At 31.9% G+C, this 19,967-nt stretch overlaps 1 protein-coding gene across 1 annotated transcript in view; it reads right to left on the minus strand.

Moving 5' to 3' along the window:
• GC (gamma-glutamyl carboxylase) overlaps positions 1-19,967 on the minus strand; it is a 90,664-nt gene that overhangs the window by 34,778 nt on the left and 35,919 nt on the right. The window contains exon 6 of the mRNA XM_021145580.4: positions 2,449-2,555. Coding sequence (XP_021001239.3) covers positions 2,449-2,555 — 107 coding nt within the window. The remainder of the gene's footprint in view (positions 1-2,448; positions 2,556-19,967) is intronic.

The raw sequence follows: 19,967 nt of genomic DNA on the forward strand, positions 1-19,967 counted from the left end.
TGTGGAGAGAAACCCTGCTGCTTAAATTCTCCAAACTGGGGGTCAGACCAAAAATGTATAAATGGTCGAGAGTTTTTTGTGCCAACGATCTTGTAGAGTCAGATATGGAAATGCAATCTCAGCTCAAAAAATCCTCAAAACAGGACTTCCTCAGAGTGCTGTTACCAGTTGCACTTTATTTAATATTTACATCAATGACTTGATTTCTATCTTAAGATCTGTCCCTGGTGTGAGATGTCTTTTGTATGCTGATGACCTGGTCATCTGGACTGTCTCCACTAAAAATCAAGCTAGGCAGTCTGTTGAATCCAAGCTTACTACTGCTTTGAGCGCACTGGAAAATTTGTGTGATGCAAACAATATGGAAGTCAATCTAAATAAAACATTTTATCAGATTTTCGCGCTTATGTACCAGCCTTTAAGTCCACAACTCTTTTACAAAGGGATATTAATCCCCGAATGTGATAAATTCACGTACTTGGGGGTAAACTTTGATCATAAGCTTACGTGGAAACATCAAGTTGAAGTCATTAACAGCCGTGTCTCGAAAAGGCTTAATCTCCTGAAACGCTTTGCTGGAGTAAGGTGGGGTTGCTCCATCAAACTTTACTTCAAACTTACCATACCTTTATACGTCCACTAATAACCTATTGCTGTGAATCACTCATTTCAGCTTGGGATAAAGTCATTAACTCCCTAGAAATAATCCGAAACAGGCTCTCCGTATAATCACCGGAGCTGTCAAGACTACCCCCATTGACGCCATGCTTTTGCTAACAGGGTGCCGGCCTTTGAGGTCAATAATCCAGGAGAGGGCCCTTCTCTTATGGGAGAAGATCATTTGAGTGCCTGGGTGTCTCTCACTTTGGAACGAAGTCAACTTTGACTTGACACGAAATTTAAAGATCCAGCACTGGTTTCTAGAAGGGGTTCTAGAGCTGAAGAATTCTCATAACTTGAACCACGAACCAGAATTTATTATACCACCGCAGAACCCAACTACAATAAGGCTCTTTAAGGTTAATCTTGACTTGTGTCAAAAGGTGTCAAAAAAGAATACTGATGCTACCATCTTGAGATCCCTGGCTTATGAAGCAATAAACAATTACTATCCTGAAGATCTTTGGCTTCATATATTTACAGACGGTTCTCTACTCTCCAACTGTGACAATGCAGGGGTAGGAATCTCCTCAAAATTATTTTCATTTTACACTTCTGTGGGACAAGGAACTGCATTTGATGATGAAATAACTGCCATTCGAGCTGCTCTGTCTCATATTCACTGTCACCTTGACCATTTTACAAAAGCAGTTATTTTTTGTGACTCTTTGGCCGCACTTCAAGCCACCTCTTCGATCCCAAATTCCTCTGACGATCCCAAAACCCTTGAAGTCATGGATTGCCGACGACTCCTTCGAAGCCTTGAGTCACACAGGAAGAACTAGGGGGAGGGTATCCTTCAGTGGATACCCTCCCCCTGCGGAGTTGTGGGAAACGAGAGTGCAGATCATTTGGACAAGAAGGGAGCCTCAATTATTGAAATTCCTTCCCGCACTATACCATTTTGTTCCATCAAGAAAATGGTGACAAATTGCATAAACGACCATTCCCTCATGGATCTGTCCAAAAGAGTGTCCGATAAACCTTGGAGGGATTTAGTCCCAAAATCCTATATTGAGCCAAGGCGTAGAGCTGTGGCAAAATTCCGCCTGTGGACACGATCTTCTTCACCTCAGCAGAATTAACATTGCTCCTTCTCCCATCTACACACTTTGTAACCTTGGGGAGGAAATGGATTCTGCCCATATTATGCACTGTCCTATTTTGTACAAGTCTTCTCTAGCCGAGCGATATTGGGAAGCCCGAGACCTTTTGAATTAATGGACTCGAGTTACTGCATTATGTTTACCATCATTTATTGCATTTCACTTTTCTTATTGTGCTGTAACTACTGTCCAATAAATTTACCATTGGAAAAAAATGCTCTAGCTCAGCCCTAATAAAAACACATAGTGCACCAAAGAATTATTATTATTTTTTTTATGTTCTAAAAATGCTGAAATATTGCACTATCAATGATAAAACAGAAATTTTTATCTAACCCTAGAAAACTTCTCAATAAGTAGCAAGCAAAAAAAAAATTATATAATTTATATAAATATTATACAAAAATAAATGAAAATATCTCTCTTTATTTCTCTGTTATAAAATACCATTTTCAGAGCAATAAATGAAAGAATATAACGAAACATTCATATGAAGGAATATCGCAATGAAATTGAAGATTCGTTTTATTTTTATCTAATTGTAGTCCCAAATATTCTCGAGTTTTAAAATTATTTTCTCCGTCTCTCTCAAATTAGTTTTTAAAAATAATTTAGTTTCGTTAAAAATGAATGATTAAGACTACATTGGAAAAATGTAAATAATATTTGTTGGGATAGTTACCTAAAGCCATCAAATACCCAGTGGTAACCAAGCTTCTCCATTGAGTATCCGCCGATCCAATCCAAGTTTGTTTTTTTCAGTCCAGCAATAAAATAAACCAAAAATATCTGTAAAAATCGAATGTATTTATAATTCATTGAGTCATTCATCACTTAAAAAATCTGGCTCTTTATACAGAAATTATCCACATGTTTATGTTATAAGAGCCACCCAATTTTTAGTATATTTAGCATTAAAAAATTCAATTCTATGATTAAAACGTAAATGAAGATATTTATTTCTTTTTACATAATTTATTATATTCATATTTTAAATTGAAATATTATTTAGAATATAATAATCAGGGCTGGAAACATTCCGAAATTTTTACATGTTCTGCTGGGCATGTTAGCCTGCAAAAAACATGTCAGAATGAAACTTTTAAATGCCCGATCATATTGTCATATTAATGAAGACATATGAACGTACATATTAATTATATATTATACATCATTGCATTTTTATTAGTAAAAGAAAAAGGTATCAGGAAAAAAGGTTTGTCGACTTAAAAATAGTATTATTAGCAAACAAGTATTAACCACAAATAATGCACTAATGGGCACCGATGGAGAAGACGATTTAGTACAACCCCTCATTACAAATTATAACAACCTTGAATGTCCATTAGAACGTCCTCACTGAAGTGACTGAAATTTAGATTTAAAAAAAGCACAAAGCCATTACTCCAGGCCCGTCCTCAACGGGGGGGGGGGTGAGAGGGGTGTCTCACCCCCCTAGCGATATCATCCAGTCGGCAAATTCAGGCTGAGTCGGCATTTTTTTTTTACAAGTCAAAATCCCGACTTTGCCGAAATTCTTTCATTGTCTGATTTTTCATTGGTGATGAGATTTAAACGGATTTCAATGTTATCTGAATTTCGTTTCGGAATCCCAGACCCGATTCGGTAAGTCTTGTAGCGAAATGTGTTTTTGAATTTAGTTTTTTTTTTTCTCCTTCAAGAGTAACCATTTATGATAATTCAAAGCAAGATGATCGATAATTCAGGCCAAAATCCCGACTTTGCCGAAATTCTTTCATTAACGGATATTTCATCAGTGATGAGATTTAAACGGATTTCAATGTTATCTGAATTTCGTTTCGGAATCCCAGACCCGATTCGGTAAGTCTTGTAGCGAAATGTGTTTTTGAATTTAGTTTTTTTTTTCTCCTCCAAGAGTAACCATTTATGATAATTCAAAGCAAGATGACCGACATTATATGCCAAAATCTCGAAAACCATTTCTCTTGTATTATTATTTCAACGACACATTCTTAAATTTAAAAAAAATTTAGTGACCTTAATTTTTAGTTAGCTAATAATGTATCATAAAATTCAGATATTATTTATCTGAATTATATTAACTCTTTATTAGAGGTTTAAGTAATTTTTTTAAAGGAAGTGATGAACTTACATGTTTTTTTTTTTAAAAGAATTATAAATTTTATGTGAAATAATCGTGCAGGTGATGCAACCTATTTTTTTTTTTTACTTCCAAAATATAGGGAAAAAATTACAAATAACAATACCTATTACATAGGATACTTTATTATTCAAAATATCTTATTTAAATTAATAAATTCTGTTTAAATAACACAAATTATTAAATAATTTATATTTTCAATTAGTAAACGCTATTTTTCTATCATGAAGAATTTTACACTCAATCGAATCGACACTTCGATCGATTCACACAATTTGAGAATGGTTGCCGAATTCAAAGTATTAAATGTTGTAATTTTGGATTCATTAATTATTTCAATAAAAACATGGTGAAAATAGAGAATTCCGAATATTCACGGAGAAGTGTCAATTCTGTTTGACCAAGCCGCTATGGGCACTATGAAAAGGCATAAAAAAAGGATGGTGCTGCGACTCCGATCTTGTGATGCAGCAGACAAAACCCCGGATATTTCTGTCAACTTGAAAAATCGAGGGTCTTTTAAAAGTGGTTAGTTAGAAATGCCCTAAGCTATATTTTCTGATGTTTTCTCTTACTCTTTCTGAGAATAAAGACAATATCTTTGTCCACGTGGTTAAGAAGGGGAAGGAAGGTGCTCAATGCGCATGTAGCTGTGGTAGCAATTACTTCACTGACCTGTCTTTAACTGTCTAGTACGGATACTTAGTTACTCAAAGCGTATTTTACCACGTTTATATAAACTTGCCTTCGTGTATGTCTGTCCGGGTGGAATTTTGTAATCGATTTTAAACTAACTTCCCGACTAGCTACAAACTTCAAATTTAGCACACAGTTCAGAATTGGATGACAATGCATGAAAATGAAGAGAAAAAAGACATGCAAAGTAAAATAAAATTAAAATTTAAAAAATATATATATTTTCGAGATTGTCTTTTGTTGTCGATTCCATTATTTCAAATTATTACGTGTCAGGTGAAAATATTTTTGTTGTCGGAGTATTTTTATTGGCTGAAAAATCACGTGGTAGGATCCAGTTTTTCCTCATTCATTTCCAGATTGTTTTGGTTGTCATCAGAATAAAACTAATGAAAGTCGTAAAGGTATTGTTTTTCTATAAAGATTTTTGTATCCCTAATTTAAAATAAAAGTTCTATTACTTTAGTAGTGGTCTTGTAGTAGTTTTGACTACTCTTGACTAAGAAAAATAATCTAAATAAAAATATATAGTTTTAAAAACCACGTTTTTTGTAGTGAAGAATAATAATTAAAAAATTATAATTTTTTAAAAATATAAAATAAAAATTAAAAAAATCATAGTTTAAAATAAAAAAATTCAAAATAAAAAAATTCAAAATAAAAAGTTATATTTTTAAAAACCACGTTTTAGTAGTAGAGAATAATAATTAAGAAAAAAATTGAAAAACGAAAAACGTGGGGCGCATGAAATACATAACAGTACATATACACATACATATACACATTTTCTTACTCATACACATGCACAGCCACATATACATCCACATACATATGCATATACAAAAGCATATTCCAGATCCACATTCAGATACAATTACAATTACTGATATACATACACATATTCTCAAGAGCACACATACACACACTAATATAACATTACTGTTATGTATTTCATGAGCCCCACGTTTTTCGTTTTTCAATTTTTTTCTTAATTATTATTCTCTACTACTAAAACGTGGTTTTTTAAAATATAACTTTTTATTTTGAATTTTTTTTTATAAATTCATATTATTATTGAATAAAATAGAACATCCGCTCACATGCCAACGATCATCCTATTTACCGCAGTCTAAGTTTTGAATGTAAGTATAATTTTTTTTATGAATACATATTTATTATTTGCAGTATTATAGTTTAAATATTAAGTTTAATTAAATTGCATTAAATGTGTTATTACTTTCCAATTAAATTATTTCGGGTAAAAATTGATTTTTATGAAGCAGATAAAATTATTATTTTAATATTTTTTGTGCAGTAAAATAATTAAAAGAAAGAAAAAAGAGCAATTAAAAATGCTATGTTATTTATATTCATTAGTAGGAGCTAGGGATAGAAAAAGATAAATCACATTTGAATTCTGAAAATAGGAAGTCTTTTTCCGTTTTTTACTTTTTACTAAGCTTTTATTTTGTGCTTAAAATAGTATTTTTTTTTTCTTTTTTAGATTTTTTCAGCTGAAATTATTTTTCATAGATCTTATTTAATTGAAATTTCAAATTCTATATTTCTTCGTAGGCTTTGTTTTTAAAGTCCGAACTGCAATCCTTTATGAACAAAAATGTACTAATACTAATTTTATTGAAAATGTAACTTGTTTAAAAATAGAAAGTTTCAGTTTTTTTTTTTATAAATAATTCTTTTTAGTTATTTTGTTGTACTGTCGTGCCCACTTAATCGCATATCGGATAATCGAATTACTCGCTTATACGAATAAAATTTAATGGAATCAAATCATTTTAGAAGAAACTAATGTTAAACTTCCCTGTTTAAACGGTTATTTGTTGTTTTTTGCCCCGCCTAATTGCATAAAGAAGTGGTACTGAAATGAAAAAAATATTGTTTATTTTTGAGAAATGTTTCACCAGCTAAAATGGAATTTCCCATTTTCAGTTAAGATAAAGATACAATAGGTGGTCACTTCAATAGGGACTTCTTATTCATTAGTAGGTAGGTGTTTGGGGTAAAGTTGAAAAATTAATCAAATCTTGCTGCCAGTTTTATACATTGAAGTAAACGAAGGGGTTTTTACCCCTCTTTGACTTACTTCACACACACATCATTTAGAATGTAAAAAAGGGATAGAGTGAATTGACTTGTGATCCCCTGTTGATGCACTATTAACTTTGATTAGAAAAAGTTTCAAAAACCTAACACACTAGTGTACAGAGAGTCTTTCTCTTAAATAGAATAATTGCTTAACCCAGTTAATGACTTTGAGTTGGGTGCAAGTTGAGAGCGAAAAGGAATGATTTAAATTAATCGGAAAAAAGCAAAACAATGAATCTTAGAAATAATAAATTTCAGAAAACCCTTAACTAAAATAGCGCATTAATTTAAATAGAGCATTAATTAAAATTTCTTCGAAGATTAAAAAAAATAAGTAAGTAAAAAAAATTCTGAATGTGTTTGAAAGGAATGCACACAAGTCATGAAATTTTTAGTAGAAACTAAAAGGGAATATCTAATTTTGATGAATTCAACGGGTATAAAAAACAGTCTTCAATTACAGATTTTTTCGGAAGGGATCAATTAATATTTTAGTACCTACGTTATAGTTTTTACTATTATTGATTTATTTTTATGTAATTTTAAATGACATTTATATTTTATGATACTAACGCATACAGTTTTAATTATAATTGTTTATTGATCATAAAACTGAGCTTATTTAATCAAAATGCTATACTATGCATTAAATACCATTAAAAAGTAAAATTTCGTAAAAATACAGAATTTTGGATTAAATATTGTTTTCTCCTTTTAATCGAATAACCCGCTTAATTGCATAGATTCTGCTGGAACCGATGGTATTCCTTTAAGCAGGGTTGACGTATTTCTTATGTATTTAATTATTTAATGTTTTTATATTATCTTTTTGACTAAAGTTAACAGTTTTTCATTTAAGTTAATTATTAGTAAAAAAAAACTTAATAATTTTGTAATTATGTAAAAATTCAATTCACAGTTTTGTATTAAAAATGCAGAATCATACATTTTAGCATAAATGCTTTCATAAGTTTTTATTGTTAAATCTATTAGCGTTAACTGCACCAATGACAGTTGCGACAAATGAAAGAATTTTCAGCAAGATGAAATTGATTAAAAACTATCTTCGAACAACAATGACCACTGAACGCCTAAAATTCACTGCTTTTACTCAAAGCAGAAAAAGATATTGTTGACAATATTAAGCGTGATAAGTTGGCAGAATATTTTTCGCTTTTAAAACAACGTCGAAGTAAATTTATGTAGCTAATATAATATGACGTAATTTTACTAATATCTTAATTTTTTATCATTTTTATGTGAATTTCTTCATTTATAATTTAAATGGCAAATATTTTCAATGTTTTTCTACATTTTTTTCTTATTTTTTAAAAATGAAAGGTCAATTTACTTTTGAATGAGTTTTTTTTTGAATCAATATCTTATAGAAGTCTGTATTTGCTGTTAAAGTTAGCTTCAAAGACAAGACTGGCCATTCATGCGAGGTCACCATTTTTAAGCCCTCAAATGACCTAACTACGATAGGACAAGTAGTAGATAATATTAAATTTGCTACCTCTCAAATGGATATAGATGAAAAGTTAAAACAGATGTTCGATTGTCTATTTGGCTACATTAAAGAGCTCACAGACCAAGTTACGAAATGCGGAGATAAATTAGTTGAACTAGGAAACTACAAAACCAGATTTGAGGAGCTGAATGACCAAGCCCTTGAGAACGGAACTTCCAAGCCTGCACGTAGAGCTAAGGCGAGTCGCGAAGGTCGCGGAAGTCAAAACAAATTAGATAATTTAAATCCAAACCCAGATAACTTAATCCCCTTTAAGGCTAAAAATCCTAAGATTAATAAAAATACTTTTACCATGCAAACGACTCAAATTCCCCTAACTAATAAATTTTTAGTACTAGGTGGGGATAATATTGAGGAAAAAGATAGCTCGGTAGATATGGAGAATAATACTGTAGACTCTCCAGCCAAAAATCTTACAAAAAAGAGAAAAGCCTCTCCTACAAAAAGCTTAAGTAAAAGAATAGCCACTACTGATGAACCCATGGATAACATATCAGAAGTAGATAACATATCAGAAATTATGGAAACACAAGAAAATACTCCAAAAGAACAAGACTTTAAAACAGTCGGTAGACAAAAAAGACCGCCCCCTATAATTATCAAAAATAGCGGCGAGTTTGATTATGAAAAATTCAGTGAATACACCAAGGAGAAAGGAATTAAAGATTTCCTCGCAAAAGAGTCCTATGGAAACTATAATATAAAGCCATTCAATGATAACGTGCACAGACAAATTCTGCATTATCTAAAAGATAAGAACATTGGTTTCTATACATATTTACTCCCCTCTGAAAGAAATCTAAGGGTTGTACTAAGAGGTGTTCCGATTGAACTTAGTGAAGACTGGGTACATGAATGCATAAAACCTGACTTCCCAATGATTATCAATATTAAGAGAATGACAAAAAGAAAAAACGGAGAAATTATAAAACTCCCATTGATCCTACTCACTCTAAAAAGAGAGCAGCATTACAAAGAAATATATAATGTGCTTCACCTAGACAATCTAAAAGTCAAAGTGGAAAACTATAAAAACAAAACAGGAGCAGTGGCACAGTGTCATAGATGCCAAAACTTTTATCACTCTGCTACCTCATGTCACCTCCCACCACGCTGTGTGAAGTGCGGCCAAGAACATTTAACTAGCGAATGTAAAAAATTAAAAGAAGAGTCCCCCAAATGTTGTAACTGCGGCGACTCCCACCCAGCTAGCTATAGAGGCTGCCCAAAATTTCCTGCGGCACCACAATCCAAAAAACAACCTCACAAAAGTGCAAATAGAATCTATGAAAATAGAACATACGCTCAAGCTGTGATAAGCAGTGAAGCCCAAGATCTAAAAACAGCCATAAACGAAGCCAGAAAAGTTCTTAAGGAACTCGGCGGACTAATGGCAATAGCTACCGCTGCAAACAGACTACCGGCTCTAAGTGAGGCCGTAAACAGAATAAATGAGGAAATAAACAATACTAATCATGGATAGACAAAATATACGCAGAAAACCACTTCAAATAATGCTGTGGAACGCAGCGAATCTCAACACTAAATTTAGTGAATTTACAAACTTCCTTTTTGATAATGACATTGACGTTGCCTTAATCACGGAAACCCATGCAAATGCCTGCAACAAATTTAATGTTGTAAATTACAATACCTACAAAACTGACAGAAAAACTTTCAGAGGTGGCGGAACAGCCATTTTTGTTAAAAAATCACTCAACTCAGTTCTATATAGCTCAAGTTCTGAAAATGGCTATGAAGAAACATCCATACTACTATACCTGAGTAACACAAATCGTGTTAAAATTACCAGCCTATATAACAGACCTAATAATATTATCAGTAAGGATATCTTAGAAAAAATTATAGACCCAATGTATAACTGCATTGTAGGTGGCGACTATAATGCCAAGAACACCATTTGGGGAGCTAGAATAAATAACCAGAATGGCGTTAAACTTCATGAACTTGTTAAAGACAAAAACCTGACTGTTATTACTCCAATGGAACCTACATACTTTCCGTATAATGACTCTCACCAACCTGATTTACTGGACTTTTTCCTAGTTAACAACAATACTCAATTTGGTTGTTACACTATGACTGAACTTTCGAGCGACCATGTGCCGGTCATAGCAACTCTTGGACTGCATAACAACAATATTGTACACAAAAAGAGCATCAACTGGGATCTCTTCTACAACACCCTCATTCTTCAAGATGAATATACCCAACCAACCTCTATCGACGATATTGACCTCAACATTAATAAACTTACAACAGATATTCAAAAGGCCATTGAAGATGCATCCACCGACATTTTCACTGATGATAACTACCAAAAACTGCCTAGAAATATTAAAGAGACTATTAGCTACAAAAACTATGTTAGAAAACAGTGGCAGAAACATAGGAACCCACAGGATAAAACTGAACTCAATAGACTCATTAAAGAGATTAAAGAGATGTGTAGTAAACACAGGAACGACTGCTGGAACGAGAAAGTTGCAAATTTAAACATTAACGATCAGTCAGTCTGGAAAATGAGTAAATCTCTAAGGACTATCAAGACTCCCAATAAACCGATAGTCCACAACGGAAATAATATATATAGCAACAAAGACAAACTGGATATCTTCGCCGATACAATCGAGAAACAGTTTACTCTTAATACCGAGCTGTCGAACCCCTCTAATGATTATCATATCATTCGTAACTATAATGACTACTTGACTAATAATAATCACACTCCAAACAACCTTAATAATGTTACTGTTGATGAATTAACCAATAACATTAAAAAATTAAATAATAGAAAGGCACCAGGCCAAGACAACATCAATAACAAAATGGTTAAAAATCTACCAACTAATAAAATCAATGACATTTTAAATATCTATAATGCGTGCCTAAAAAACTCATACTTCCCCACTGCTTGGAAAAATGCAGTAATTATTCTGTTTCCTAAGCCAAATAAAGACTCAAGGAACCCAAATAATTTTAGACCTATTAGCCTTCTCCCCACTCTGGGGAAAATCTTTGAAAGGATTATTATGACTAGATTAGAACCTCTATTAACTTTCATTCCGAAGGAACAATATGGGTTCCGCAAGCAACTCTCAACTACGAAACAATTAATCAGGTTAATTGACTTTGCCAGTGATGGTATCTTTAAAAATGAATCCACCGCACTGCTCATGCTGGACGTGGCCAAAGCTTTTGACCGCGTCTGGCATGAAGCATTAATTGTTAAATTAATAAATCAAAATTTACCATTTGATATTATTAAGACTCTTAACTCATACCTAACAAATAGGACATTCCAAATTAAGCTTAATGGTGAGCTCTCAAATAAAAGAATTATACGTGCCGGAGTCCCACAAGGTAGCATCCTGGGACCGGTATTGTACTTAATTTTCACCAGCGATTTTCCCATTAACTACACAAATCAGAATTATTTTATCGCTTTTTATGCTGATGACACAGCAATTGCTATGAGATCATTAAACCCAGATAATGCTGTTAAAAGCCTTAACGAACATATGCCCCCAATTGAAGATTGGTGTCGCAACAATAAAATAGCTATTAATACTGAGAAATCTCAACTAATGATCATTAGGAGGAAAAAAAGGCACAAAAAAATTAAAAGTGACGTCATCCTCTTTAATAACAAAATTCCAATCACGAATAAGGCAACTTACCTTGGAGTTACTTTTAATGACAAACTCACGTGGAATCTACACCTACAAAGTATTATTAATAAAACCTATGCAGCTTATAACTGCCTTAAACCTTTACTAAATGCAAACTCTTCACTCCCAATTAACCTCAAGCGGCTGCTATACTTACAGTGCCTAAGGCCAATCCTCACCTATGCCTGCCCCGCCTGGGGCAATATAATCAACAATACCCAGACCAAAAAACTGGAGACTGTCCAAAACAAAATACTAAGACGCCTTACTGGTGCACCTAGATACCTGCCTAACATTCATATCAGAAAAGACCTTAACATAGACCCTATAATGAGTTTTATTAACAAATTAAATGCTAGTTTCTATAGTAAATCTAAAAATAATGACCCAGGAGGGTTTAACACCCTACTGAACAAACAGCTTATTGTAGATATGAAAAACCACAACCCAATCACTGCATTCATGCTCTCTGATTGTATCTTATCAAAGTACTACAAATAGTGGCCACCCTTTATATTTATGGATGCTCGCAGAGAGGGGAAATGACCAGAAGGGTGATCCTTGACTCGCGAGCATACCACCCCTAGATTTATACCTAAATTTCTTTTGCCACTCTTACTTCATCACCACCATCATATATTAGGACCTATCGCTTTTAGTATAAACTAATTTGTGATTTCCGCTTCTGCGTTTTCGCTCGCCACTCTACTCATCACTGCATCGCCACCATTACAGGCGCCCACGGGCACTACCTTATATGAAAAAGTCAATTGTCCGCTTCGCGGACAGGTACTTTGTATCCTACTATAGTTCAAGTTCAAGTTCAAGTTCAAAATTGCGTGTCTTTTTCATATTTTCAATGGCTAGATAAAGCTGGGCCAACCCCAAACAATCCCTGCAAAGGGGGAAACCTGATGTAAATATCCCACTCATAATGTTTGCAATACTCCATCTAAAGTAATAAAATGCCTTTTTAACAGAAGCTGCCAAAGTCTCTTCAATTATCTAGCCTTTAAAGACGTAACATGACAAGCCGGCAGTCGTAAGTAATTTGTTTGGTAATAATGGCCCCAGATATAAACAGAAAAGAACATTCTCATCATTGTCCTTCAGCGAAAAGACTACAGAAGGAGTACATTTCCCCTTCCGAAAAAGAAGATGAAAAGAAACAACAAATATGTCAACAAGTCCCAATGCATGGGGTGAAAAAGCTGAATTCCGTATAGTTCCCACCACAAAAGAAGTAAATAGAAAAATATGCAAGTGGATCATCAAATCAACAATAAAAGGAACTTCATCGCCTGTTAAAGTCGAAATACAACCATGGAAAAAGATTATGTCAGAATAATTATTCATTCTAAAGTTCACCACCGCATCTGGATCAGTCAAAGAATCATCAAAAGCCATATGGAGAATTTCAACTCAGTAGAATCCCCAACCCCCCAAGAAAAGAAATGATATTACATCTTTTTACAGTTCAAAGTGAATCGGCATTCTTCCTCTAGGTGTCGACATCTAAAAGAACACTTGCATCAAATCATGGAAAACATCTGGATGGAGGATCTGGACTTACAAATGGTTAGAATCAAATATAAACACTTTTGTGAACACTTTCTTGATAAATCTAGAAAGAGTAACTATTAAAATTATTCCGCGTATCTTCACGCAAAATGTTTAATTCAAGCCCTTTAATTTATAAGTATAAATTTGCAATGACAACTAAACACGCCATTCTTCAAAATGGGTAAGTTATTTTTTTAAAAAAAAATATATATATTCAATTTCTATAAGAATTTTATTTAGTTTTAAAAGGAAGTACATTTGTTTCTTATTATTTAATTGTATATTATGTATAAGTATTTCTTGAAATTATGCTCTTCATTAAAGTTAATTTTCAGAGAAAAAGAAAAAAAAATGTTGATAAATTTTGTGATAAGGGAATTTACTAAAACATAATGAGCTAAAATGGTTCAAAATATTGAGATATATTATTTTAATATTCTCTTATTGTTTGTATTATATATTTTCTCATTATTAGTACTTGTATTATTGTTCACAAAATTTTTGAAAAAGTTTACATATGAAAATAAGAAAGAAGAAAAAATTAATGAGTGTAATATCAATGATAATCATGAAAATATTAAAAGTAATTGTGGAATATATAGGGAGCCGAATTCGGTTAATTCTAAAAGTATACAAACTTCTAATAATTTTAACAATACTGAAATATGTGCCTATGTAGAAAAAAATAATTCAAATGTAACTCAAAATGTAAATATTGAATTTAGGATAGATTTTTCAGATTTTGAAACAGTTGTTCCACCTTTTAAAGGCAAAAAACACGAAAATGTTAATTGGTGGTTCGAAGTATTTGAAGATCAGGCTAAATTTTTTAATTTATCGCCTTTACATAAATTTGTATATGCAAAAAGGTGTTTACGCGAAAATGCGTTAATACTCATTCGTAGCCATCCTAATATTAATTCGTTTGATCAATTAAAAGAATTATTAATCGATGAATTTCTTGTTACCTATAACTCAGCCGAAATTCATGAAATTTTGAGAAATAGGAAAAAGCTTACTCATGAATCAGTCCAAGAATATTTTTTAAAATTAAAAGAAATTTCAATTCAAAATAATGTTGATGAACAATCTTTAATGAAATATTGCATTAATGGCATACCCGATACCGTAGATAATAAAGCTATATTATATGGGTCAACTAATTTTAATGAGTTTAAAAATAAACTAAGAACATATGACCAAATGTGCATAGATAGAGAAAAAAATAAAGTACATAATAATTACGTACGTTACAATACGCCTAAATTACAAAAGCAAAAGGAGGTTAAACTGCATTTAAGTGATTATAAAAATGATGAGAATCAGGCGACTCATGAGATGCGAGATTTGCCGCCCAGACCGTGTAAATTTTGCGAAAAAATAGGCATACGAAAAGCATATCACTGGGGGCAATCCTGTTTAAATAATCCGGCTATAAGTAAAAATAAAGCTGGAAAATCAAAGACCAATAAGTATCAATTACTTGTGTCAGGATACATAGAAAGTGAACAATCCGTACAAAAGGATAAAAAAGAGAAAAAAGATAACTCGAGTTGCATGCAAAAATTAATGCTAAACTTGGATACGGAATCAACAATAAATTTGATACCCGAGCATATTGTATTGAAATTGAATGTTCCCGTTAGAAGTTGTGAAGGGATAAATGTTATCCAAACAAAAGGAAAATTAACGCTTGCAAAAAAGTGTACTCTTAATTTAAAAATTGGTAATATGGTTAGATCGACTGAGTTTCTAGTACTAAACAACGATCTAAACTATGCCATATTAGGGGTACAATCTTTATGTGATTTTCACATTGTTATAAATTGTGTAAAGCAAATTGTTACCCAGAGAAACAGAAAACTGATCACTTTCTCACCTCTGGAAAATCGCGACTTGACTTTACAAATAATAACTGAAAATCCAATGCAAACAAGTGTTAGTAACAGTAAACAAAAAGAGAATGAAACTGTGAAAGGGAACATTAAACAAACAATTTCAGAAATAAATGTGACAAATAACGTAAACGAAAATAGTCGTTGTACGGAAAAGATAAAAGAAAAAGTTAAAAAAGATCTAAAGATTTCGAATGTTTCTGAGATAAATTCTGGTAATGGAAACGAAATTTATCAGAACGTCATCCACGAAAAAACGGAATCGATAGAAAATGTGAAAAATTCTGATTTACTCAGAATTCTAAGGGAATATGAGGATATATTTGCTAAGAATAAATATGATGTAGGCAAAGTTAGAATAGAACCACAACGGGTGAGGTTGACTTCGGATTTACCGATCTCTTTAAGGCCATATAAGACATCTCCGAAACAACAGGAAGAAATCGATAACCAAATTCAGGAGTTATTAAAACATAATATAATAAAAGAAAGTTCTTCTCCATATTCTGCGCCAGTAACATTAGTATTTAAAAAGGAGGAAAATAAAAAAACGCGTTTATGTGTAGATTTTAGAAAATTGAATCAGGTGACGAAGTCGGACGCTGAGCCGTTACCTCTCATGGAATCTCTAATTGATAAATTGGCTCAAAGTTCTTATTATTCTTGTATAGACCTCATTAGTGGTTATTGGCATTTACAAATCCACCCAGAAGACACAGAAAAATTAGCATTTGCAACACACAATGGGCTATATGAATGGTTACGTTTACCTTTTGGTTGGAAAAACGCCCCAAGCATTTTTCAAAGAACTATTCGTAGAATCCTTACTAAACATAAAATTAAATTCGCTGCAAATTATTTTGACGATATAATTATTTTTTCAAACAGCTATTCTGAACATTTAGATCATATTAAACAAATTTTTGATATATGTAGACAAGAAAATATTAAATTAAAATTTTCTAAATGTTCCTTTCTAAAACAAAAAATTGACTTTTTGGGGTATGAAATAACAAACGGCATGGTTACACCAAATAATAGTAATATTGAAGCTATTAAAAAATTAAAACCTCCTACAAATGTAAAATCCTTGCAAAGATTTCTAGGATCTAGTAATGTTTATAATAAATTTATAGATAAATATGCAGCTATTCGAGCTCCACTAAATAATTTGTTAAAAAAGGATACTAAATGGATATGGACAGATGAATGTCAAAAATCTTTTGAATCTCTTAAATCAGCTTTAACTAGTAAACCAATATTAAAAATATTTAATCCATCTCATGATTGTCATATTTTTGTTGATGCCAGTACAAATGGTATTGGTGCTGTACTTAAACAATGTGATGAATCTGGTGTTCTGTATCCCGTAGCGTTCCACTCCCGCTCATTAAAGGATTATGAAAAGAACTATTTTATCACTGAGCTGGAATGTCTCGCTATTGTGGACACTTTAAATAAATTTCAACACTACCTTTTTGGAAAGAAATTTACTATACATACGGACCATGCAGCCCTTATTTGGCTTAAAAATGTTAAAAATCTTAAAGGGAGATTATTTCGCTGGTCCTTACACCTTAGTATGTATGATTACGTTGTAAAATATACAAAAGGTAGTACAAATATAGAAGCAGATATGCTTTCGAGAGAAATACCAGATTCAAATGTAAATGTAAACAATCAGGGAAGTCAAGTATCACATCTTTTGCAATTAAATGAAATTATTGAGGCTCAAAAATGTGACAATTTAACTAGAAAATTTGTAGAAATTAATGATGTATTATGCCTTCGTAAAAAAGGATTTACTAAAATTGTAGTACCTTTTTCATTACGGTTAAAATTACTCAAAATTGCTCATGAAAAATTTGGACATCCAGGTATTCAAAAAACGATTAATTTATTAACTCCGGTATATTATTGGCAAAACATTACTTCTGATATCACTAAATTTATTAAACATTGTCACACATGTCAATTAAATAAGAAGCCCCGACAAAAAAGATTTGGGCTTTTACAATCAATGCCTCCTGTTGATAAACCATTTGATTTGCTTGCAATTGATAGTGTTGGTGGTCTTAACCATTATAATTCAACAAAAAAGTATTTGACCTTAATTATTGATCATATGACGCGATATATATGGGCATTCGCTTCAAAATCTATTACAACAGAAACTTATACCACTTTTCTCCATCAAATCTTTCAAAATCAAATACCTGCAAAACTCTTAAGTGATAGAAATGCAGCTTTTACATCTTCGCATTTCAAAAAATTTCTTAAGCATCATAAAGTTACTCAACTTTTAACTACAGCCCATAGGCCTGAAACTAATGGCAAAGTAGAGAGATTAGGACAAACAATCATCACGCGTTTAAAATGCAAAATTAATGAAAATTCTTCCAGGATACCGTGGCCTAAATTATTAAAAGAAGTGGTTCAGGAATATAACTTAACTCCTCACTCAGTTACGGAATTCCCGCCGGCATATTTATTAAATGGCATAGTTCCATATGAAAATCCTTTAAAAGAGGATATTTATCCTCCAATTGAAGAAGCTAGGAAAATAGCTATCGAAAACACAAAAAGATACCACGAGAAAAATAAAGTTTATTACGATTCTAGATTTGTAAATATAAACTTTTCACCAGGTGACACAGTCATGTATGAAGAGTTTAAATATCCTAACACTAGAAAACTCTCTCCAACTTTTAGTGGTCCTTATATCATCATTCAAAAGATGTCTGATGTAAATTACGAAATAAATAAGAAGAATAGTCATACTAAAGAAAAAACAGAAGTTGTACATGTTTCTAAACTAAGAAAATATTATGAACCAGAGAAATTAAAGCTAAATCATGAATAAAATTTATTAAATGAAAAATATAAATGTTAACGAGAAAAACAAATATATGATTTGTTTTGCAGTATACAAATTTAAAAATATGAAATTATTAGGTACATGGTTCGTTTGAACATGTGACCCCTTCCTTGAGGGAAGATCAGACCCCTCAAAATTTCTACAGAGGGAGGGTTTACCCGAATTTTCAAAATAAATATGAAACGAAATTTCTCATATGATCTAACCAAAAACAAATAATATTTTATTATTGTTGCGTATTTTAAGATAGGATCTTCCGTATCAATATTGCTGAGATACAGGATTGTTCTCCTTTTGGGGAACTACAATTTTGTATCCAGTAAGAAGCCCTTAACGATACTAGAATATTAAATTCTAGAGTAACGACACATTTGTGTCCTTTTCTTATTTCTTTCATTCACTTTAGAAATATATGTGAATAATGAAATTCTGTGTATGTGTTTTTAAGTTTATTATTTCTAATTTGTTTTCTGTATATTAACTTAAAAAACAAAAAGAATCTTCACTTACAGCATTTTGTGGTGTTATTAAACAGAATTTTTCGTAGAAAAAAATATTTAATAAGATTAGAGACTCTAAATCTTTTTGTTTATGTTTTTGCTATATGTTTATGTGTTCATAAATTTTGATACATTACCTATAGAAGATAATTTGATGCAAACATTACATAATGTTATACATAATAGATATGCATGTTGTCTTGTGCACAGCTCTTACTTTAGATTTGTTATTTTTGTTTTGCTTGAAGCTTTTTATTTGATCAATTAGTGTGTGTTTTGTTATAATTGAATTGAAAATTCTGATGGAAGGGGTTGCAAGTAATTAACCATAATTTTTCTAAATTTAATAATGAAATAAAATTTTTTTGGAGAGGGGGGATGTAATATAGAATTTCTCATACGAGTCATTCTATATTAACTGGTAAGCTTAAAACATATGTTTCTTATCAAGTTTAAGATGTAGAAGTCGGTCTCTCACAAAGAGCCATAAAAAGTCAAGATGAACCAGATAAGGCCAGATAAAAGATTATGTTCTGAAGTTAATGGGCAATAATTCATCAATGAAGATAGTCCCAGAAAGTTCCCACCGTCAGAGTGGCGAGATACTTTTAGCGAATCAAAACCTCTAAATTTTATAAATTGAATGACGTTTCATTCAGATAAGAAGATACTTGCAACCACGCCCTCTCAGAATCTCACTTTAAAAGCTCAGGACAGACAAAATTGCGTGTCTTTTTCATGTTTTCAATGGCTAGATAAAGCTGGGCCAACCCCAAACAATCCCTGCAAAGGGGGAAACCTGATGTAAATATCCCACTCATAATGTTTGCAATACTCCATCTGAAGTAATAAAATGCCTTTTTAACAGAAGCTGCCTAAGTCTCTTCAATTATCTAACCTTTAAAGACGTAACATGACATATATATATATATATATATATATATATATATATATATATATATATATATATATATATATATATATATATATATATATATATATATATATATATATATATATATATATATATATATATATATATATATGACAGTCGGCAAATGAAACTTCAAACCCCCCCCCTTCTCGAATCGGTTAGGGACGGGCCTGCATTACTCCCTTTGATTTTCTCACCCAATCAATGTATAGCATATTGAATAAGGGACATTATAATTGCACAATTCATAATTTGTTTCCTCT

The sequence above is a fragment of the Parasteatoda tepidariorum genome, chromosome 6 (genome assembly GCF_982258835.1).
Source record: "Parasteatoda tepidariorum strain Cologne lab strain chromosome 6, Ptep-v5.0, whole genome shotgun sequence".
Lineage (NCBI taxonomy): Eukaryota > Metazoa > Arthropoda > Arachnida > Araneae > Theridiidae > Parasteatoda > Parasteatoda tepidariorum.